We start from the raw sequence: 24706 nt of genomic DNA on the forward strand, positions 1-24706 counted from the left end.
AATACTATATTAAGCACAAATCCTATAAAAAGCAGAAATGGTATGATTAAGCATAAATACTACATTTAGTAGAAATACTTTGTTTTAGCACAAATCCCATAAAAAGCAGAAATACTGTACTGTGATTTAGTAGAAAAACTATAATTAATCAGAAATACTAAATTTAGCAGAAATACTATATTAAGCACAAATACTATGAAAAGCAGAAATAATATGATTAAGCATAAATACTACATTTAGCAGAAATACTATATTAAGCACAAATCTTATAAAAAGCAGAAATACTATATTAAGCACAAATCCTATAAAAGCAGAAATAGTATATTAAGCACAAATCTTATAAAATAGCAGAAATAGTATGATTTAGCACAATAGTAATAAGTTAAACAGAAAAATTGGAAAAGCAAAATGGACAGCTGAAAAAATGCTGAACATGCTGAGGGTCCCTCAAATATACTTGTTAAATGACAAAAATCTGCAAAAAAATTTATGACAGCCACACAATTACAAATATGTACACATGAGGAAACACACATGCACAGAGAGACACACACACAAGATCCAATTCAGTCAACCAGTCTAACTATATTCAATTTAAATCCTACAATGACATGCTGCCAAATAAGGGCAGGGTCCTCTCTCTCCCACTAAACACACACACACACACACACACACACACACACAGAGGGAGAGAGCTGCCGAATTTAAATCCACCAATCAGAGAGCCTGTGTACTTTTTCCCGCCAAAACAGGTGCATCTTTTTACACACGCAGCAGAGAGAGGCACAGGATTATTGCAGCCTATTTCTCATAGTGAGGACTCCCCTCAAACAAATGACCATAATTTCCTAACCGTAGGGGCTAGAGCGGTCATTCTTACACTGTTTTGTTCAGAAGAGATGGGGGAATCTTCCAGTGTTAACAATTTATCATTAAAATGTGAATTTTTAGAGATATACGACATGGATGACTTGTTGACTTAGAAGCCACGAATTCCCCAATATGCAAATTTGAATGCCTGAGGCCACATATATGATTGGCTGCCTGGGAAGCCGTGCAGGCCCTGATTTGTGGATTTGAATTCCTCAGCCCTCAGATATGATTGGCTGGCTTAGAAGCCATGAAGGCCCCAATATGCAAATTTGAATGCCTCAGGACACATATATGATTGGCTGGGAAACCGTGCAGGCCCTGATTTGAAAATTTGAATGTCTAAGTCCTCACAGAGGATTGGCTGCCTGGGGACCTGGCAGAAATATATAGAAATACTATGATTAAGCATAAATACTACATTTAGTAGAAATACTATGTTTTAGCACAAATACTATAAAAAGCAGAAATACTATAATTTAGCAGAAATACTATATTAAGCACAAATCCTATAAAAAGCAAAAATAGTATGATTAAGCATAAACACTACATTTAGTAGAAATACTATGTTTGAGCAAAAATCCTATAAAAAGCAGAAATACTATATTAGGCACAAATCCCATAAAAAGCAGAAATAGTATGATTAAGCATAAATACTACATTTAGTAGAAATACTATGTTTTAGCACAAATAGTATAAAAAGCAGAAATACTGTAATTTAGCAGAAATACTATATTAGGCACAAATCTTATAAAAAAGCAGAAATAGTATATTAAGCACAAATCCTATAAAAGGCAGAACTAGTATATTAAGCAGAAATCTTATGAAATAGCAGAAATAGTATGATTTAGCACAATAGTAATAACTTAAACAGAAAAATTGGAAAAGCAAAATGGACAGCTGAAAAAATGCTGAACGTGCTGAAGGTCCCTCAACTATACTTGTTAAATGAAAAAAATCAGCAAAAAAATCTATAACAGCCACACAATCACAAATATCTACACATAAGGAAACACACATGCACAGAGAGACACACACACAAGATCAAATTCAGTCACCCAGTCTAAATATATTGAATTTGAATCTTACAATGAGATCATCCCATTAAAAGGCTCTCTCTCTCTCTCTCTCTCTCTCCCTGTCACACACAGACACACACACACACACACACACACACACACACACACACACACACACACACACAGGGAGAGAGAAGTAAGTTTCTAGGTCAGCCTGGGAGCTGCTGAATTTGAATCCACCAATCAGAGAGGCTGTGCACTTTTCCCCACCAAAACGGGTGCTTCTGTTTACACACGCAGCACAGAGAGACACAGGATTATTGCAGTCTATTTCTCATAGTGACGACTCCCCTCAAACAAATGACCATAATTTCCTAACCGTAGGGGCTAGAATGGTCATTCTTACACCGTTTTGTTCAGAAGAGATGGGGAAATCTTCAAGTGTTGACAATTTATCATTAAAATATGAATTTTTAGAGATATATGACATGGATGACTTGTTGACTTAGAAGCCACGAATTCCCCAATATGCAAATTTGAATGCCTGAGGCCACATATATGATTGGCTGGCTGGGAAGCTGTGCAGGCCCTGATTTGTGGATTTGAATTCCTCAGCCCTCAGATATGATTGGCTGGCTTAGAAGCCATGAAGGCCCCAATATGCAAATTTGAATGCCTCAGGACACATATATGATTGGCTGGGAAACCGTGCAGGCCCTGATTTGAAAATTTGAATGTCTCAGTCCTCACAGAGGATTGGCTGCCTGGGGACCTGGCAGAAATATATAGAAATAGTATGATTAAGCATAAATACTACATTTAGTAGAAATACTATGTTTTAGCACAAATACTATAAAAACCAGAAATACTATAATTTAGCAGAAATACCATATTAAGCACAAATCATATAAAAAGCAGAAATACTATATTAAGCACAAATTCTATAAAAAGCAGAAATACTATATTAAGCACAAATCTTATAAAATAGCAGAAACAGTATGATTTAGCACAATAGTAATAAGTTAAACAGAAAAATTGGAAAAGCAAAATGGACAGCTGAAAAAATGCTGAACATGCTGAGGGTCCCTCAAATATACTTGTTAAATGAAAAAATCAGCATAAAAATGCACAGGGAGAGAGAAGTAAGTTTCTAGGTCAGCCTGGGAGCTGCTGAATTTGAATCCACCAATCAGAGAGCCTGTGTACTTTTTCCCGCCAAAACATGTGCCTCTTTTTACACACGCAGCACAGAGAGGCACAGGATTATTGCAGCCTATTTCTCATAGTGAGGACTCCCCTCAAACAAATGACCATAATTTCCAAACCGTAGGGGCTAGAGCGGTCATTCTTACACCGTTTTGTTCAGAAGAGATGGGGGAATCTTCCAGTGTTTACAATTTATCATTAAAATATGAATTATTAAAGATATTTGACTTCTAATGCACCATAACTGAGTAGAGCGAAGCAAAAACTGCCTTGACTTGCCCTCAAACAACGCTTTGTGACTTGAAATCTATTTGGAGTATCGATATCATTCTTTCACCGTAAGAGACAGCAGGCTTTGGTGAACAATCATGGAAATTTTCAGGTCTCTGTGGAAATCCAACAAAAAGTTATGACGAGAGAAAAAAGTGGTTCATTTCCACAGTTTGAAATCTGAAGAAATCTGAGCGAAGGACGAATTTCCTACCCTCAAACAAGTCCAACTCATTTCAGAACGGTAATAGGTGAGAAAGAAATTCTTGAATTGTGAGCGTCAGGGGTGTCTGAAGATATTCGGGGACAAGCCTCATGTCTTAACTTTGCTTCGTTAAGGAGATATGACGATTCGAATATGCCTCTCATTACAGAAATCCAGCGGTGATTTTGAACAAGCTCTCCATTGACTTTATATGGAGAGTTTTCTGACATTGTGTTGGTCTGAGGAGATTTGCCAAAATTCTATAAATCCCACAACAATGATAGTGACATTTCCTGAAAGCCAGCAAAAATACCTACGTTTTGATGTATAATTTGTGGAAGTTGAGTGAAAATTGAGCAAGTAGCAAACAGTTGTTCGGACATGAAGAGAAGACTGCAAAACCTTCAGTGACACACTGGAAGCCAAGAGCATAGCAACCATAACAACGCATGTATTTTGTGAAAAATCACAATTTTGCAACTCAAAACTTTAAGAGGCATAAAAGTAAAACAGTAGAAGATTTGAAAAAGCTGAATCATACCTGAATAGCCCAATAATTTGTGAACATTTTAAAATTTGAATGGTTGTTCTAGGTGAAAATATGAGGAAGTAGTTAAGTTTCAAAAACAAGCAAATTTTAGCAGAATTGCAGAAGTTTCCCATTCATTTCAATGGGACAAATTAAAGGAAAAAAGCTTAATATTTTAAAAAGTATAATAGTTAAAAATACCAAAAGTCATAGCGCACATTAGCAGAAGAAGCAGAATAGTTTAAAATTTGAACGGTGAAAATCGGCTGAAAATTGTGGAAGTAGTTAAGTGCCAAAAAGTGTACGGAAGCAACTAGAATAATAATAATAAAGAATAAAGAGAAACAGGAACTCAATAGTGTGGATGCTTAAAGCATCCACACAATAATAAAGAATAAAGAGAAACAGGAACTCAATAGTGTGGATGCTTAAAGCATCCACACAATAATAATAATAAAGAATAAAGAGAAACAGGAACTCAATAGTGTGGATGCTTAAAGCATCCACACAATAATAAAGAATAAAGAGAAACAGGAACTCAATAGTGTGGATGCTTAAAGCATCCACACAATAATAAAGAATAAAGAGAAACAGGAACTCAATAGTGTGGATGCTTAAAGCATCCACACAATTACAAAAAAGGAAACTAAGTAAAAAACTAAAAATAATTTTCCTTAAGGGTCATGCTTAGTAATGTAGTGTAAATAACAACAGCATTTCTCACTGTTTTATGATTTTCCTTGTAGTTACTTTCGTCATGCAGCTGGTGATCCGTCGGTACCGTCCTGCAGACAAGGACACAGTGCTCACCCTCTTCAGTACTGGCACCTTGGAGCATATCCGTCCATGTTTCTATAACGCCATGACCAGTCCCCTTTACCTCACCATCACCCCGACTCTGTGTGTTGTTGGTTATCTCCTTGGCTCTGTGTTTGGGGCTGTGCTGTTCCCAGCAGCTTGGGTAGGTCTCATCTACTGCTGCTGTCATGAAGTATATGCATACTACGTCAGGTATAAACTTCGCACCGACATGCAGGACATCCCTGGGAACTTCCTCAGCAGACCTGATGACTGTTTCTGGGTGGCTGAGGCTGAGGTTGGAGCGAGAGCCCAGGTTGTTGGTATGGTGGCTGTGGTAGCTAAACACAGTGGGACAGAAAAGTATGGGGAAATGTTCAGAATGATCATTTTCCCACAGTATAGACGGATGGGCCTCGGCTTTAGGTTGACTCAGACCGCGGTTGACTTCTGTAAAGAACGGGGCTTCTCCAAGGTGGTGTTGGAGACTAGCTCCACCCAAATGGCAGCTGTGGCCCTGTACAGCAAAGTGGGGTTTAACCGTGTCCAGTCTCATATCAAAGCACAGGCAGCTCATTGGATCATTTCACTGGCCAGGGTCACGATTATAAGGATGGAAAAATACTTGTAAATGTAAAATAACACTCATCAGCAATGTGTTGTTTTCATGCTTGGCTCCTCTTTAACAGTGGTTTAATATTTGGCAATGGTTAAACTTGACTGTAACCAAAACCCTCTGGTTTAGGTGTGAAAAAATGCCAAATTTGATGTACACTGTAGGACTCTATGAACAGATATGAATGTAAGGAGCAAGATGTTGTTACTAAAAACTTTCTGGTTTCCTCCCACTACACCATGATTCACTAACAGTTAATCCTTACAATGTGTACTTTTCAGTGATGATTTCACATAATCAGTTGTACTGACCACTTTTAACTGTTTTAATTAATAAATTATTTTTATTAAAAAAAAAAAAAGAAAGTGAAAAAAAATACGTTTCAAAATCTCCGTATACGCCCACAGGCGTTAGTAGTTGTAACAAATAGTGTTTGAAAATTCATCATTCTTATTATGCGAGAGATAACGTCTAATGTATAATGTCTAAATGTTTTTCTATTAATTACCAATATTTGGAGAAACATTTTAAAATACAGTACACACAACATATTGTAAGCACATGATACAAAGTATGTAAAAATCTTAATAACAAGGATTTTAATTTGCTTATGAAATGAAGATTTGATTTTTAAATTCAGTATGTTGTACCCAAATCTATACTGTGGATATGGATGTGAACAGCAGAGGGCGCTACTGACCTGACTAACACTGAAGCTCCTTTGATGAAAATAATTTATTTCTGATATTATACAGCATTCACTTCCTTTTCTACAAGGAAGTATTAGATGTTTAAAATATAACTGCACCATAAACAGTGCTGGAAAGTAAATACAGTACATTTGCTAATATGCCGTTTAAACTCAAGTTTTACATCTAGAATATGTTGTGATTGGCTATGATGCAGCATGTGAAACAATAACAAATGAGCTAGTGCACGGCAGTTCATGGGTAATCAAAATCGTTTGAAACTCACTGACTGCTGTAGATGCTGTGCATTAAAACTTCCAACATTTTAAAATATGATTTGATTTGTCATTTGTCACAATAGAAAGGAAAATAATAGTATCTCCTGTGAAAGTCCATTAATAATAACTTTGATTTGTATAGCGCCTTTCAAAAAACCCCAAGGATGCTTAGCTAAAAAGCTAGAGGTTGAAGGTTTTGTTGAAGAGATGAGGTTTGAGAAGTCCCATGGATGAGGACCGTAGCATCCGAGACTGTGTGTATGGTTCCAGGAGGTCAGAGACATATTGAGGTGCCAGGGCATTGAGGGATTTGTAAGTGAGAAGAAGAATCTCGTAAGTAATGTGTGACTTGACCGGAAGCCAGTGGAGATTAATGAGGGTGTGGGTAATATGTTCCCAGAGCTTAGTGCCTGTTAGAAGCCTTCCAGACTGTTAAAAGCCTTCTGGACATACTGGAGGCTATCCAGGGCTTTAGTGGAAATCCCAAACAGGACTGCATTTCAGTAGTCCAGCTTGGTGGTGACAAATGCATGGATGAGTCTCTGCTATAGAGTCAGTGAGTGATGCCCGAATTCAAGAGATGTTCATTAGGTGGAAAAAAGCTGCTTAGGTGACAGATTTGACATAAGCACGGAATGAAAGAGTGGAGTCTAAATTGACACCCAGATTGCAAACCTCAGAGGGAGGTTAAATAAGGAAGCCGTCTATGTCAATGCGTACAGTGGCTTGCAAAAGTATTCGGCCCCCTTGAACTTTCTCACATTTTGTCACATTACAGCCACAAACATGAATCAATTTTATTGGAATTCCACATGAAAGACCAACACAAAGTGGTGTACACGTGAGAAGTGGAACGAAAATCATACATGATTCCAAACATTTTTTACAAATAAATAACTGCAAAGTGGGGTGTGCGTAATTATTCAGCCCCCTTTGGTCTGAGTGCAGTCAGTTGCCCATAGACATTGCCTGATGAGTGCTAATGACTAGAGTGCACCTGTGTGTAATCTAATGTCAGTACAAATACAGCTGCTCTGTGACGGCCTCAGAGGTTGTCTAAGAGAATATTGGGAGCAACAACACCATGAAGTCCAAAGAACACACCAGACAGGTCAGGGATAAAGTTATTGAGAAATTTAATATAGCAGGCTTAGGCTACAAAAAGATTTCCCAAGCCTTGAACATCCCACGGAGCACTGTTCAAGCGATCATTCAGAAACGGAAGCGTGCACTGCACAAAGTTGGCCTTTATGGAAGAGTGGCAAGAAGAAAGCCATTGTTAACAGAAAACCATAAGAAGTCCCGTTTGCAGTTTGCCACAAGCCATGTGGGGGACACAGCAAACATGTGGTGCTCTGGTCAGATGAGACCATAATGGAACTTTTTGGCCAAAATGCAAAGCGCTATGTGTGGCGGAAAACTAACACTGCACATCACTCTGAACACACCATCCCCACTGTCAAATATGGTGGTGGCAGCATCATGTTCTGGGGGTGCTTCTCTTCAGCAGGGACAGGGAAGCTGGTCAGAGTTGATGGGAAGATGGATGGAGCCAAATACAGGGCAATCTAGGAAGAAAACCTCTTGGAGTCTGCAAAAGACTTGAGACTGGGGCGGAGGTTCATCTTCCAGCAGGACAAGGACCTGAAAACTGCTGTTCACAAATGCTGTCCATCTAATCTGACTGAGCTGGAGCTGTATATATATATATACATATAAATGGTAAATGGCCTGTATTTGTATAGCGCTTTACTAGTCCCTAAGGACCCTAAAGCGCTTTACATATCCAGTCATCCACCCATTCACACACACATTCACACACTGGTGATGGCAAGCTACATTGTAGCCACAGCCACCCTGGGGCGCACTGACAGAGGCGAGGCTGCCGGACACTGGCGCCACCGGGCCCTCTGACCACCACCAGTAGGCAACGGGTGAAGTGTCTTGCCCAAGGACACGACCGAGACTGTCCAAGCCAGGGCTCGAACCGGCAACCTTCCGATTACAAGGCGAGCTCCCAGCTCTTGAGCCACGATCGCCCATATATATATATATATATATATATATATATATATATATATATATATATATATACACACACACACACACACACACACACACACACACACACACACACATATATATATATATATATATATATATATATATATATATATATATACACACACACACACACACACACACACATATATATATACACACACACACACACACACACACATATATATATATATATATATACGTGTGTATATATACACTCTGCAAAAGTTTTAGGCAGGTGTGAAAAAATGCTGTAAACAAAGAATGCTTTCAGAAATATAAATGATTGTTTATTGTCCCCAAATGTATTCTGCAGTAGGACGACGACCCCAGACATAAAGCCAAAGTCATTAAGAACTATCTTCAGTGTAAAGAAGAACAAGAAGTACTGGAATTGATGGTATGGCCCCCACAAAGCCTTGATCACAAAAACATTTAGTGTGACTGGGATTACATGAAGAGACAGAAGGATGTGAGGAAGGATGCATCCACAGAAGATCTGTGGGTAGTTCTCCAAAATGTTTGGAGCAACCTATCAGCCGAGTTCCTGTGGGCAAGTGTGCCCAGAAGAACTGATGCTGTTTTAAAGGCAAAAGGTGGTCACACCAAATATTGATTTGATTTAGATTTCTCTTTTGTTCATTCACTGCATTTTGTTGATTGATGAAAATAAATGATTGACACTTCTATTTTTGAAAGCATTCTTTGTTTACAGAATTTTTTCCTCACCTACATTAAAAATGTTTGCACAGCATAACCACTTTTGGGGTTGTTAATCATGAAAAGTAGTGTACAATGTCTGTAGACCGTACAGGTAATGTATTAGACATGTATTACTTTTCTTAAATTAATCACCTGCCAAAGAAAGTAGTTTGGTACACTATTTTTTTACATTACTTTCCTGTTACTCCATAAAATGGCCTGAAATGCACTGTCACATAATTACCAGATAACATTATAAACCTAAGGTTACAGTCCCACACACCAACATAAATCCTTATTCAAATGAGGACACATATAGAATCCCTTTTGCAGTGTTTATGAACACAAAGTTGACAACACAAAGCAAATATGAAAACCAGCCCGAAGAGACTGTAAAGCGATCTCCACATGATACTACTGTCGAAACATGAATTTTGATGTTTTATTCTTCCCACAGATAACAGAAGAATCTTTGTTACACAAGAAATGGCATAAGTGCAAATCCCTTTTTAGCAGATTATCTTTCTTTTTAATATACAACACTGGCAACTACGTTAACAGTGGACTATGCAGCTCACTTCATAAGTATAAATTAGGACTGAGATGACATGAGCCCCTCCTTTACGTTGGTTGCCAACCGCCGTTAAACACAAAGAAGAAGAAGCCATGAGCTGTATTTCAGTTTTTTGATGGTAACTCACAGAAATATTGATTGCGAGTTGTTCACACTGTCGCCAGCGTTCACATGCTCTCTGCAGATAGACTGGCCAGCCCCCAGATAGACTGCAAAAGCGCTACTCCCGCTGAACCATAATTTCCGCGATTTTTGACACTTCCGCGTTGCCTTCGTTTTTCGGCCCCGCAGGTTGTTGGAAGGTTGTGATTTCTGCAGGATAATGGCGTGGATTAGGAAAACTTTCTGCATGGTTGACTTTGTGTAACATTTTTGTGTAACAGTAGAGGATGTTTAACACTTTTACAGCTGTACTTTGAACCGAATCATCCCATCGAAGTATTACATGGGCTTTGAGAGTCAAGCCTTTGTGCTGCTTTTGTGTTTTATTAACCAGTCTAGAAGTTGAGCTGATTCACGGTGTTGCTGCGCTTCTTCATTGTTTCGTGTGAACTCTTCTCATGAAGGATCAACCTGTGCAAGTTCACTAACGTAAGGCAGAGGTAATTGTGCGATTGTAATATGGCTAGCAGACAAATGTGTTACACAGCAACTCATATAATCGCTTCTTGTTTCGTTTTTTTATTAAGTTGGGTAAGGTCTGTTAGAGAGCTGTTGATGGTGCACGAACGGGCCTGTGCTGTTGCTGAATGATAGTGATGTGCGGATCGATCCTGAAATATCGATTCCTCCGATACCAATCATTTATGTTCTAGAATCGATTCTCACATTAAAATATCGATATTTTAGTAATTTAGGGTAAATTTGTAGTTTATCATTAACAGGAACACAGTGGAAAGAAACTATAACATTCGGATTGTCTACATTCAAAGGAACTACTTCCTCTTCCGCCTTTCATAGTCATTTGCGAAATAGGCTGTCTGTTTCGCAGCCCCTTGGCGTGCGCACTCACAACAATGACTGAGCGTAATTGGAGTCATGTGCGAACCTATTTTACCTCCACAAAAACTGAGACGTGGTTTGCCATACATGTGGGGAAAAAAAGGTGAGGTGTTGTGGCCACACTAGGGAGACATTCAAAAATGCTGTTGGGGTGGGGATAAATACATTTTACAGTGTTTATTTATCGGATAAAATACGTTAAATGTCCGGATACAGCGGGGGTGTCCAAATTCAGAGGCTGCTTCCACCCGAGGACCCGGGCCTTCGCGGTCTAAAGAAAGACGGGTATACGGCACGAGCTCCCTCGGTGGAGTGAAACTGCCGTCTGCTCCTTGCTATCTAAAATATAACCGGACGCTGGCGTAAACTCTCGACCGTCTCACACTTCTGTTTAATCAGTTTTCAGTTTGACGTTTATTCAGCTGTGTGAAAACCAGGGGCGGAGCGTGGGGGTGGCTTACTGGGCTTAAGCCCGGGTTGTTTTGTCAGAAGCCCGGGGTATTTTGGAGTGCAATTTTTTCATAGTTAGATGCCTGGCTGACAACTGTATAAAACAAAAAGTACACACAATATTCGAAGCACATAGTGCACACTGTGGGAATTTACGACTGTGCGTGAATCCCCCCCTGATATTGGTATGATCCAAGCTCAGGCACTAAGCGACTGAGCGAGGGGGCGGGGCAGCTGCTTCCCGTCAGTGCGCTGTTGGAGAGACGGAGCCAGCCATACTAAGGAGAGCTTAAGTTTGACCAGGTACCAAAGCAAATCATTCGTACCGTACAAATAATGTAAATATGACGGTGCATCACGAAAGATTGATATCAAACTGATCACTTGACCAATAGTTACTTGCTCTTCAAGTGAATCAACAAATGGCGAAATGAAAAGCCGAACAAATGCTATTTTTTTTTTTTAGAGAGTCTTAGCTTACGTGTGTTTATTTCATATTTTCAGTTCTTACCCTCCCCGACTAAATCGGTTTCAGTTATGTACTGAAATATAAGAATGGACATTAGAGGCTTCTTTCAAAGAAAAACTCAGGTAAATGTTATTTTATATATTATGCTTTGTATGTTGTTCAGTATATTTGTATGCAAAACAAGAGGAATTTCAGTACACAGCAGGATATTCACATTTGTAACCAGATATTTACACTTTAGGGAGAAAACATAAAACATTTTTACTGCACAACATCAATTTAGAGTAAACTTTTGTTTTAGATAAATATTGAAATATCTTTTGAATTAGTTAAATGTCACAATAAAGAGAGACAGAGCTTTCTGTTTTTTATCACTTTCATCAAATTTAGGAGTACATGTACACTAAGTTTATTGTTAATTAATAAGAAAACTCCAGACGATTCCATTCTGAGCTGAAGAAGCTTCTGATAGGTTAGTAGAGTCCATGTGAGTAAACAGGTGGCACAGCTGTGGATGCATATAAGGCAAAACACAGAGCCTGTTTCTGTGACATGGGAAAATCAAGAGATGTCAACCAAAACACCAGGAAAAGAACTGTGGAGCTCCATAAGTGTGGCTCAATTTTGAATACAATTTGGTGCCATTTGCAATTAAGAAATACAGACGATTTCTCTCTTTACTCTTAAAGTTAACAAATATGTTTTTTATATTTATCAATCTAAAAAAATAAACATTTAGTCTGATTTGATGTTACAATTAAAAAGTGTTTGTGTTTTGATCTGAAGAGTTTGTAAATATCTGTATATTTGATGATTGTCAGCACAAAGAGGGAGAGAGGAACAGAGAGGGAGATGGAGAATGAGGACAGAACAGAGATGAACAAGAGCAGGTGAGACACACATGTTAGTCAAATGGTTGTTTACCAAAAGTATCACCGTATCATAGGTACTCATGTATCTCATACCTAGTGTTTCTTTTTAGGTTTGTTATTTTTCAAATTCTATATTTATTAAGTTATGCAGGCTTGTTTGCACAACAAGGCTAAATAATTATATAAACCTTTCTCAATCTAAATATTGTACTTTGGTAAAATTAAAAAATAAATGTAGTGCAGGTCTATGATGATTTTTAGTGCTACTATCATCTAGTTCTGATTCTGGTTCTGTCTTGGTTAAGTCCCAAGTAGTCCTGATTTTGAACTGTTGTGTCCTGTTTTAATTCTGGATCAGTTCTTGGTCTGGTTGAATTGGGGTTTAGTCCTCGTGTCTTGATACAGCCCTGATTTTGTTATGCCTTGCTGCTTAATTAAAAAACTAGTTTAAGGTGTTCTGCACATGTGATATATATTTTTCCCTATATGAAGTCATTCTTTTTTGAACAAAACTCAAAACAGAGCCAATTAATCTTTCAGTCATTCAAAGTCACTCACATTACCTTTCTTCCCCATTCTGATGCTTGCTTTGAATATCAGCAGCATATTGTGAGCATGTTTACTTGCAAATTAGTTTTGAGTCACTGCCATGTGATTGGCTAAAAATGTATGTCAACAAGCAGTTGTATCACCTGTAATAAAGTGGCTGTTGGGTGTTGTTTTTACAATACATTGATTCCATTTTAAGATCGTAACATAAATAACTGAATCTGAAAGTCATGCCAAGCACAAAAACCTAATAGAGAGCTATTTAACCCAGTCAGTGTTGATCTCGTCGAAATGACGTTAATGCCATAACCGCATTAACGCGGCAAATCTCCGTCAGCAACTTAGCGCAGATCGCCCCGTGGCAGCTAAATGTTGTATTAAACACAACCATAAACAGTGCTACACATAAGCAGACTTAATAAAATCAAATTAAATTACAAAAAAGGAAACTAAGTAAAAAACTAAAAATAATTTTCCTTAAGGGTCATGCTTAGTAATGTAGTGTAAATAACAACAGCATTTCTCACTGTTTTATGATTTTCCTTGTAGTTACTTTCGTCATGCAGCTGGTGATCCGTCGGTACCGTCCTGCAGACAAGGACACAGTGCTCACCCTCTTCAGTACTGGCATCTTGGAGCATATCCGTCCATGTTTCTATAACGCCATGACCAGTCCCCTTTACCTCACCATCACCTCGACTCTGTGTGTTGTTGGTTATCTCCTTGGCTCTGTGTTTGGAGCTGTACTGTTCCCAGCAGCTTGGGTAGGTCTCATCTACTACTGCTGTCATGAAGTATATGCCACCGTCGTCAGGGTGAGACTTCGCAACGACATGCAGGACATCCCTGGGAACTTCCTCAGCAGACCTGATGACTGTTTCTGGGTGGCTGAGGTTGGAGCGAGAGCCCAGGTTGTTGGTATGGTGGCTGTGGTAGCTAAACACAGTGGGACAGAAAAGTATGGGGAAATGTTCAGAATGATCATTTTCCCACAGTATAGACGGATGGGCCTCGGCTTTAGGTTGACTCAGACCGCGGTTGACTTCTGTAAAGAACGGGGCTTCTCCAAGGTGGTGTTGCAGACTACCTCCACCCAAATGGCAGCTGTGGCCCTGTACAGCAAAGTGGGGTTTAACCGTGTCCTGTCTAATGTCAAAGGACTGGCAGCTCCCTGGATCATTTCACTGGCCAGGGTCACGATTATAAGGATGGAAAAATACTTGTAAATCAAAAATAACACTCATCAGCAGTGTGTTGTTTTCATGCTTGGCTCCTCCTTAACAGTGGTTTAATATTTGGCAATGGTTAAACTTGACTGTAACCAAAACGTTGTTCAGGTGTAACTTTGGAAAAAAATGCCAAATCTGTTATATACTTTAGGACAAAGCACTATGAACAGATCTGAAAGTAAGGAGCAAGATGTTGTTACTAAAACCTGGTTTCCTCTTTATAGAGTACTTTACATATTCTCTGACTACACCTTAAGCCCCCCAAAAATTGTCTGTTAACAACATAAGGCCAATTAGCAGCTCCAGTCCTGTGAACCAAGATTTAACAGTTAATCCTTACATTGTGTACTTTTCAGTGACGATTAGAATAACTTAATGTAATCAGATGTACTGACCACTTTCTGCTGTATTCATTTAAAAAAGAAAGAAAGAAATGTTTTAAAATGTCATAACTGAGATACAGATAACATATTGTAAGCACATGATACAAAGATACATGTCGTAATAATATTAATAATAAAACCATTAACTTTTAAAAGGCAAACGTAGAGAATTTATATGCATCAGAGTGGACTTAAAATTCTCATTAAACTCTTCCATTGTTTTACACCTTTTTTCCTTGATGTAATCAGAATAACTGAGATATTTGCTTATGAAATGAAGACATGATTATTAAGACTGATGATGTTGAAAATTAAATCACAAATCTAAATTCAGTATGTTGTGCCCCAGCCTGTACTGTAGATGTGAATGTGAACAGCAGAGGACACTATTGATCTAAGTAACACTGAAGCTCTTTTGATGAAAATCAGTATTTACTGATATTGTACTGTATTTACTTCCTTTTATACCAGAAAGTATTAGGAGTTTAAAATATGTGTGCACCAACAACAGTGCTGGGAAGTAAATACAGTACATTTTCTAATATGCTTTGTGAACTCAAGTTTTACACCTAGAATATGTTGTGATAGACTGTGATGCAGAATATGAAACAATAACAGATGACCTAGTGCACAACCTTTCATGGGTAATGGTAGCAGTTTGAAACTCACTGACTGCTGTAGCTGGTGTTCATTACAACTTCCAACATTTTAAAAATTCTATGTGGTTTGATTTGTCATTTTTCAGACCAGAAAGGAAAAACATAGTATCTCCTGCAGTTAGCAAAAGACCACAAGGACTCCTCCCATTGTTTTTTGTGTTTTCCCATGCTGTACTGAAAACTAATTCCCCTCTAAGTGAAGCAAAATATGCATTTTTCTATGCTCAGGAGATACTTTGTTGTTCGTGTAAACACACTTTTGAGTTGTCTGCCTATTTTTCTAGTTTACCATTAGGGGGTGCCAAATATTTGAATCCTAAATAGAGTATCCTGGGCACGGTACAGTAAAATTCAGTTTTACGTGGATTTCCGGTTGATAGTTTTTCTAAGAACTGAACAAATTATTTAAATCAACACTGATCAGTATTGGCAGAAAATTGTAGGAACTGTGCTGGAAAGACCAATATTTGTGTGTATAGTATTCTTCTAGTCATTTTGTGTTTCATTTCTGAGAGCACGCCATATGTCTCAGGTTACTGAACACCTGAATGATGAGGGGTTAATATGCCACTTTTCTGCATGATCTACATCAGTCACAGAAAACAGGCTCCAGATATAAAAGGAAAGGATAAAAACAGCCTTTGATATATGTGTCACACAAAAGATGATTGTTATGTAACAGACCATCTTATACAGAATAAAATATTATTTCATTTAAAGAAAATTCAGGTTCATTTCAATCATACTTTCTTTGTGGCCTTTTGGTAACTTTACTGTCTTCACTTCTGCCACAAATCAGCTGCCACGTGAACATGCTCACTGCTGTCAATATTTTTTTTCACATGTGATTACACACAGGTATGAAGATAAAAACAGAACCAGGTGTGCCTGGATTAACTTTAATTTACTGCTCTGCTGCCAGCTGAGGGGGTGAACCTGAGTGAGACCTGTTAAATGTGTTTGTGACACAAGGACCATAAGACATAGCAGTTTGTTTTAGGCTGTACGCTTTCCAGCGCACTCCCGTCAATGCTGTCCTCTCCAACCCTCAGAGATCTCTTCTGGGCCCCAGCAGCTACTGAAATAGGGAAGGCGTGGTTTGTGTGATGGACCTCAGCTGTGGAGGTACCGTCCCCCGAACCCACTGCTCGATCCATCCCTTGCAGCTGAGCCACAAACCACACTCCACCACAGTGTTAAAACACTGAGGTCCTGGAGATGGCATGTCATCCTTGCCAGAGTCAAATGAAAGAAGAAAAAAAAAAAGGCTGGTTGTATCTCCTGTAGCATTTAGAAATTGGAAACTATTACTACCAATTACTGTATCAATTGAAAAGTATTTTATGTGCAAAACTTATGCTAAACTGTAAGTCACAACCTTACCTGTAGACAAATTGGTATATGCAGGTAACTATGTTAGCAGCAAGATGCTTTAAATGGAAATTTGTAAGGCAAGAAGCAAAATGGCCTCTTGTTTCTTGGCTATGGATTAAACTGTAGACAACAAAACGAGTACTGAATCAGGGTTTAAAAAGAGCATCTCAGTCTGTAGTTTTACTCACTTGTGTACCTATCTTTGATCCTTCCAGATGGGTGTAACTCTAAGAGTGGTTAGGTAATTAATGTTGCTTTATTTTCTGTCTATAAACTAACTTACCAAACTTAAGAATTAAAATGACATTAAAAAGTAACAGAACAATTATACTCAACGTGTATTCATTAGATATATTAAATGTAATCATTGCAATTCAAACAGAGACTAATTTTGCATGTAAAATGAGAAGTAAGAGCTGGTGAGAGGTCGAAGCTAAACACATGACGATCTGTATGTTGCTTGTGCATATATCCTACATCAATAAATACTGGAAACAACAAAGGGAGTGGAAATTTCTAAGTATGTGAGGTATGTTGCATGTGTACAGTAGCATGCATGTGACTCCTGTTTCATCATATTTGACAGCAGCCATCTTCGGTCAGTATTTTACTGCTCTTCAAAGGACTTGTTGTCCATTATTTGGTCTCTGTCATAAGAGAAAAGTACGAAAAGTCACGTAAACCTGTTGATGACAGCCATGAGCTGTATTTCAGTTTGTTGATGGTAACTCACAGAAATATCGATTGCGAGTTGTTCACACAGTCGCCAGCGTTCACATGCTCTCTGCAGATAAACTGGCCAGCCCCCAGATAGACTGCAAACGCGCTACTCCCGCTGAACCATAAATTCCGCTTTTGCGATTTTTGACTCTTCCGCGTTGCCTTCGTTTTTTGGCCCCGCAGGTTGTTGGAAGGTTGTGATTTCTGCAGGAAAACGTTCTGCATGGTTGACTTTGTGTAACATTTTTGTGTAACAGTAGAGGATGTTTAACACTTTTACAGCTGTACTTTGAACCGAATCATCCCATCGAAGTATTACATGGGCTTTGAGAGTCAAGCTTTTGTGCTGCTTTTGTGTTTTATTAACCAGTCTAGAAGTTGAGCTGATTCACGGTGTTGCTGCGCTTCTTCATTGTTTCGTGTGAACTCTTCTCCGTGAAGTATCAACTTGTGCAAGTTCACTAACGTAAGGCAGAGGTAATTGTGCGATTGTAATATGACTAGCAGACAAATTTGTTACACAGCAACTCATATAATCGTTTCTTGTGTTGTTGTTTTTTTATTAAGTTGGATAAGGTCTGTTAGAGACCTGTTGGTGGTGCACGAACAGGCCTGTGCTGTTGCTGAATGAGTTGAGTTTGGTGTAACGTGAGTGTGATCATATGTACAGACACTGTGTAACGGGTTTTCTGGCATTTAGACACATTTGATACCATTATATCCATGACGTAATGACATAGCATTAAACCATCACGTTAGCTCGTCCTTATTGCGTGCCGCGTGCATTTAAAAGTGCAAAGACTGTAAAATAACGAGTACGTTCTGTGTGGAGAAGTATTTTAAATCAAGGCAAAGATGGAGATGTATCAGATTGTTGTCTTGTTAAAAGGAAAAATGAACATTTTTGAGCAGGTACACCTGACTTTCAGCTATTTAGTTGAAAACTGAAACTACTGCTCATCTTCACTACGAACCAATCTGCAGATTACATTCACCAGCCAGTTTATTAGGTACATCTTGCTAATACTTGGTCAGTTTGGCATTTGCATTCAGAACTGCCTTAATTCATCATGGCATAGATTCAAGGAGGTGTGGGAAATATTCTCAAGAGATTTTGGTCCACGTTGACATGATAGCATCACAGAGTTCTGATGCAGATTTGTTAGCTGCACATCTAGGATGTAACTTTCCACATCCCAAAGGTGCTCTGTTGGATTGAGACCCGGTGAGTGTGGAGGCAATTTCAGTACAGTGAACTCACCGTTAACCACTTTGAGATTATTTGAGTTTTATGACATTGTGCTTTATCCTGATGAAAGCTGCCATCAAAGGATGCACTGGTACACTGTGGTGATAAATACTACCCAAGTATTGGAGATTATGTATCGGAATTTCAGGAGCGGGACCACGCCTCCAAACACGCTCCTTCCGGTTGTCATCTATATAGGTTCCCCCCAGTTCTGCAAACTGTTCATTCTGGTTCACGTGCCCCATCCTCCCTCCCTCCTTGTTCTCAATTCTTTAACTTATTCACTCCTATTTAGTACACGGGGATCTGCCAGGCCCGGGAGCCATCACCAGTCCTCTTTGAGGCCTTCCCCAAACCGCACCTCAATTAATGTCCAAGCATTCACCTTTACCTACTAAAATGCTGTCAAACCTAAAATGAGGACGTGGGCCCAGCTAGTGAAGAGTCAGCAATGATACTCAGGTAGGCTGTGACATTTAAAAGATGCTCAGCCAGTGCTAAGTGCCCAAAGTGTGGCAAGAAAAGACATTCATTAGTAGGGCTGGGTATCGTCACTGATTTCTAGAATCGATTCAATTCCGATTCACAAGGCCCCGAATCGATTCGATCCACGATTCGATTTAATTCGATTCGATTTAAATCTGGGAAATTTTGACAGTCAGAAATATTATAATTCAGATCAGTACATTTACATATTTTTGTATCAATAAAAAGGAAGCTGACACACGCAAGACTTTATCACAGGTGTGAGCATCACAGCAGAGGCCTTTGTGTCAAAGTAGCTGAGGATAAAACACAGAAAAACATGAAGGTGATTTTCCTGGCCTGGGATTTTATAAAAATATTCTGCAGTACATCAAAAACGAAAGAAAACCATTAATCAACATATGAACATCACCTCTGAAGTTACAGCGGTTTTATTACAGACACAGCGTTTTGCATTTTGAATAATTTTAAAAAGTTTAAATTTGTTCAGTATTGAACAGCAGAAATGAGGTTTTCTTTTCGGAAGAATGTAAAAGGGAAAAAACAGCGGCCGACAGCCTGTAAACAACAGTAGACTTGTGCGTAACAAGCAAGCGAATAATGAAGAAAGGGAAACTGTTCTTGAAGTACAGAGAGAGAGAGAGCTGCGCATCGCAGTGGAAGCAAAACAGTAAAAGTCTGAGTGAATTCATGACGATGTTTATGTGAAGCGTTTGGATCTTCTTTTGCTGCTGGTTCGGTCAATATTGTTTGGAGAGAGATCAAACTAACAGCTTTAGAATCGGCGCATAAAGGGCGTGCACACAAAGCGCAGACCCGCCGACAGATCAGAGTCAGCGAGCTGTCGGCTTTCAGCCCCGACTGTGAGAAAAGCGACATCTAACTGATTCTGATCCGCGGGTCCCGCTGTGTGTTTAAGTCTTTGTGCAGAATCCGTGTTCCTGCTCTCATTTACTGTCTTAACTGTTTGGTGGTTCTTGAAATTTTGTGAGATTTCACCTGAGATTCTGGCATTTTGGGCAAAATAAATTTATATTAAAAAATCGATTCAGGATTTTAATGAATCGATTTTACGTTATCCAAGCCAGAATCGATTTTAATCGATGAATCGATTATAAGAACCCACCCCTATTCATTAGACCAGGCAACATTTTTCTAGTATTGTGTTGTCCAATTTTGCTGACGCTTTAGTCTCAGCTTTCTGTTCATAGCCGAGTATGTTTAAAAATGCTCGTCTATATAACTTCGTTGTAACAAGTGGTTATTTGAATTATTGTTTCTATCCTATCTGCTGAAAGCTGTCTGGCCATTTTCCTCTGCCTTTTCAACACGACAATAAAAAGTTCTACACATTAAAAATTTTTTTTTATAAAATCAAATTAAATTATGAAAAAGGAAACTAAGTAAAAAACTAAAAATAATTTTCCTTAAGGGTCATGCTTAGTAATGTAGTGTAAATAACAACAGCATTTCTCACTGTTTTATGATTTTCCTTGTAGTTACTTTCGTCATGCAGCTGGTGATCCGTCGGTACCGTCCTGCAGACAAGGACACAGTGCTCACCCTCTTCAGTACTGGCATCTTGGAGCATATCCGTCCATGTTTCTATAACGCCATGACCAGTCCCCTTTACCTCACCATCACCCCGACTCTGTGTGCTGTTGGTTATCTCCTTGGCTCTGTGTTTGGAGCTGTACTGTTCCCAGCAGCTTGGGTAGGTCTCATCTACTACTGCTGTCATGAAGTATATGCCAGCTTCGTCAGGGTGAGACTTCGCACCGACATGCAGGACATCCCTGGGAACTTCCTCAGCAGACCTGATGACTGTTTCTGGGTGGCTGAGGCTGAGGTTGGAGCGAGAGCCCAGGTTGTTGGTATGGTGGCTGTGGTAGCTAAACACAGTGGGACAGAAAAGTATGGGGAAATGTTCAGAATGATCATTTCCCCACAGTATAGACGGATGGGCCTCGGCTTTAGGTTGACTCAGACCGCGGTTGACTTCTGTAAAGAACGGGGCTTCTCCAAGGCGGTGTTGGAGACTAGCTCCACCCAAATGGCAGCTGTGGCCCTGTACAGCAAAGTGGGGTTTAACCGTGTCCAGTCTCATATCAAAGCACAGGCAGCTCATTGGATCATTTCACTGGCCAGGGTCACGATTATAAGGATGGAAAAATACTTGTAAATCAAAAATAACACTCATCAGCAGTGTGTTGTTTTCACGCTTGGCTCCTCTTTAACAGTGGTTTAATATTTGGCAATGGTTAAACTTGACTGAAATCAAAACGTTGTTCAGGTGTAACTTTGGAAAAAAATGCCAAATCTGTTATATACTTTAGGACAAAGCACTATGAACAGATCTGAAAGTAAGGAGCAAGATGTTGTTACTAAAACCTGGTTTCCTCTTTATAGAGTACTTTACATATTCTCTGACTACACCTTAAGCCCCCCAAAAATTGTCTGTTAACAACATAAGGCCAATTAGCAGCTCCAGTCCTGTGAACCAAGATTTAACAGTTAATCCTTACATTGTGTACTTTTCAGTGACGATTAGAATAACTTAATGTAATCAGATGTACTGACCACTTTCAGCTGTATTCATTTAAAAAAGAAAGAAAGAAATGTTTTAAAATGTCATAACTGAGAGACAGTTAACATATTGTAAGCACATGATACAAAGATACATGTCGTAATAATATTAATAATAAAACCATTAACTTTTAAAAGGCAAACGTAGAGAATTTATATGCATCAGAGTGGACTTAAAATTCTCATTAAACTCTTCCATTGTTTTACACCTTTTTTCCTTGATGTAATCAGAATAACTGAGATATTTGCTTATGAAATGAAGACATGATTATTAAGACTGATGATGTTGAAAATTAAATCACAAATCTAAATTCAGTATGTTGTGCCCCAGCCTGTACTGTAGATGTGAATGTGAACAGCAGAGGACACTATTGATCTAAGTAACACTGAAGCTCTTTTGATGAAAATCAGTATTTACTGATATTGTACTGTATTTACTTCCTTTTATACCAGAAAGTATTAGGAGTTTAAAATATGTGTGCACCAACAACAGTGCTGGGAAGTAAATACAGTACATTTTCTAATATGCTTTGTGAACTCAAGTTTTACACCTAGAATATGTTGTGATAGACTGTGATGCAGAATATGAAACAATAACAGATGACCTAGTGCACAACCTTTCATGGGTAATGGTAGCAGTTTGAAACTCACTGACTGCTGTAGCTGGTGTTCATTACAACTTCCAACATTTTAAAAATTCTATGTGGTTTGATTTGTCATTTTTCAGACCAGAAAGGAAAAACATAGTATCTCCTGCAGTTAGCAAAAGACCACAAGGACTCCTCCCATTGTTTTTTGTGTTTTCCCATGCTGTACTGAAAACTAATTCCCCTCTAAGTGAAGCAAAATATGCATTTTTCTATGCTCAGGAGATACTTTGTTGTTCGTGTAAACACACTTTTGAGTTGTCTGCCTATTTTTCTAGTTTACCATTAGGGGGTGCCAAATATTTGAATCCTAAATAGAGTATCCTGGGCACGGTACAGTAAAATTCAGTTTTACGTGGATTTCCGGTTGATAGTTTTTCTAAGAACTGAACAAATTATTTAAATCAACACTGATCAGTATTGGCAGAAAATTGTAGGAACTGTGCTGGAAAGACCAATATTTGTGTGTATAGTATTCTTCTAGTCATTTTGTGTTTCATTTCTGAGAGCACGCCATATGTCTCAGGTTACTGAACACCTGAATGATGAGGGGTTAATATGCCACTTTTCTGCATGATCTACATCAGTCACAGAAAACAGGCTCCAGATATAAAAGGAAAGGATAAAAACAGCCTTTGATATATGTGTCACACAAAAGATGATTGTTATGTAACAGACCATCTTATACAGAATAAAATATTATTTCATTTAAAGAAAATTCAGGTTCATTTCAATCATACTTTCTTTGTGGCCTTTTGGTAACTTTACTGTCTTCACTTCTGCCACAAATCAGCTGCCACGTGAACATGCTCACTGCTGTCAATAAATTTTTTTCACATGTGATTACACACAGGTATGAAGATAAAAACAGAACCAGGTGTGCCTGGATTAACTTTAATTTACTGCTCTGCTGCCAGCTGAGGGGGTGAACCTGAGTGAGACCTGTTAAATGTGTTTGTGACACAAGGACCATAAGACATAGCAGTTTGTTTTAGGCTGTACGCTTTCCAGCGCACTCCCGTCAATGCTGTCCTCTCCAACCCTCAGAGATCTCTTCTGGGCCCCAGCAGCTACTGAAATAGGGAAGGCGTGGTTTGTGTGATGGACCTCAGCTGTGGAGGTACCGTCCCCCGAACCCACTGCTCGATCCATCCCTTGCAGCTGAGCCACAAACCACACTCCACCACAGTGTTAAAACACTGAGGTCCTGGAGATGGCATGTCATCCTTGCCAGAGTCAAATGAAAGAAGAAAAAAAAAAGGCTGGTTGTATCTCCTGTAGCATTTAGAAATTGGAAACTATTACTACCAATTACTGTATCAATTGAAAAGTATTTTATGTGCAAAACTTATGCTAAACTGTAAGTCACAACCTTACCTGTAGACAAATTGGTATATGCAGGTAACTATGTTAGCAGCAAGATGCTTTAAATGGAAATTTGTAAGGCAAGAAGCAAAATGGCCTCTTGTTTCTTGGCTATGGATTAAACTGTAGACAACAAAACGAGTACTGAATCAGGGTTTAAAAAGAGCATCTCAGTCTGTAGTTTTACTCACTTGTGTACCTATCTTTGATCCTTCCAGATGGGTGTAACTCTAAGAGTGGTTAGGTAATTAATGTTGCTTTATTTTCTGTCTATAAACTAACTTACCAAACTTAAGAATTAAAATGACATTAAAAAGTAACAGAACAATTATACTCAACGTGTATTCATTAGATATATTAAATGTAATCATTGCAATTCAAACAGAGACTAATTTTGCATGTAAAATGAGAAGTAAGAGCTGGTGAGAGGTCGAAGCTAAACACATGACGATCTGTATGTTGCTTGTGCATATATCCTACATCAATAAATACTGGAAACAACAAAGGGAGTGGAAATTTCTAAGTATGTGAGGTATGTTGCATGTGTACAGTAGCATGCATGTGACTCCTGTTTCATCATATTTGACAGCAGCCATCTTCGGTCAGTATTTTACTGCTCTTCAAAGGACTTGTTGTCCATTATTTGGTCTCTGTCATAAGAGAAAAGTACGAAAAGTCACGTAAACCTGTTGATGACAGCCATGAGCTGTATTTCAGTTTGTTGATGGTAACTCACAGAAATATCGATTGCGAGTTGTTCACACAGTCGCCAGCGTTCACATGCTCTCTGCAGATAAACTGGCCAGCCCCCAGATAGACTGCAAACGCGCTACTCCCGCTGAACCATAA

General features: G+C 38.8%; 3 protein-coding genes across 13 annotated transcripts in view; all 3 read left to right on the forward strand.

Annotated features, from left to right (window-relative positions):
- LOC146670440 (N-acetyltransferase 8-like) overlaps positions 1-5789 on the forward strand; it is an 850360-nt gene extending 844571 nt beyond the window's left edge. For both annotated transcript variants that reach the window (XM_085407415.1, XM_085407416.1), the window contains one exon: positions 4846-5789. In XM_085407415.1, coding sequence (XP_085263541.1) covers positions 4857-5528 — 672 coding nt within the window. In that variant the 5' untranslated portion in view covers positions 4846-4856 and the 3' untranslated portion in view covers positions 5529-5789. The remainder of the gene's footprint in view (positions 1-4845) is intronic.
- A 4115-nt stretch (positions 5790-9904) lies between these two features.
- On the forward strand, positions 9905-17353 carry LOC146670469 (N-acetyltransferase 8-like). Of its 9 annotated transcripts, none has more exons than XM_085407364.1 (4): positions 9909-11572; positions 11774-11860; positions 12560-12628; positions 13709-17351. In XM_085407364.1, the coding sequence occupies exon 4, from the start codon at positions 13720-13722 to the stop codon at positions 14383-14385; it is 666 nt and encodes a 221-aa protein (XP_085263490.1). In that variant the 5' UTR covers positions 9909-11572; positions 11774-11860; positions 12560-12628; positions 13709-13719; the 3' UTR covers positions 14386-17351. The 9 variants fall into 9 exon arrangements, with proteins under 9 accessions (XP_085263498.1, XP_085263493.1, XP_085263494.1 ...); XM_085407363.1 differs by having other exon boundaries at positions 9909-10419; XM_085407366.1 differs by having other exon boundaries at positions 9909-10408.
- A 310-nt stretch (positions 17354-17663) lies between these two features.
- Positions 17664-24439, forward strand: LOC146670470 (N-acetyltransferase 8-like). 2 transcript variants are annotated; one of them, XM_085407374.1, is made up of 2 exons: positions 17664-17990; positions 20759-24439. In XM_085407374.1, the coding sequence occupies exon 2, from the start codon at positions 20770-20772 to the stop codon at positions 21439-21441; it is 672 nt and encodes a 223-aa protein (XP_085263500.1). In that variant the 5' UTR covers positions 17664-17990; positions 20759-20769; the 3' UTR covers positions 21442-24439. The 2 variants fall into 2 exon arrangements, with proteins under 2 accessions (XP_085263500.1, XP_085263499.1); XM_085407373.1 differs by having other exon boundaries at positions 17668-18001.
- Positions 24440-24706: the final 267 nt, after the last annotated feature.

The sequence above is a fragment of the Rhamphochromis longiceps genome, linkage group LG5 (assembly GCF_057381845.1).
Source record: "Rhamphochromis longiceps isolate RC_006_pf linkage group LG5, R_longiceps_female_GT1.1, whole genome shotgun sequence".
Lineage (NCBI taxonomy): Eukaryota > Metazoa > Chordata > Actinopteri > Cichliformes > Cichlidae > Rhamphochromis > Rhamphochromis longiceps.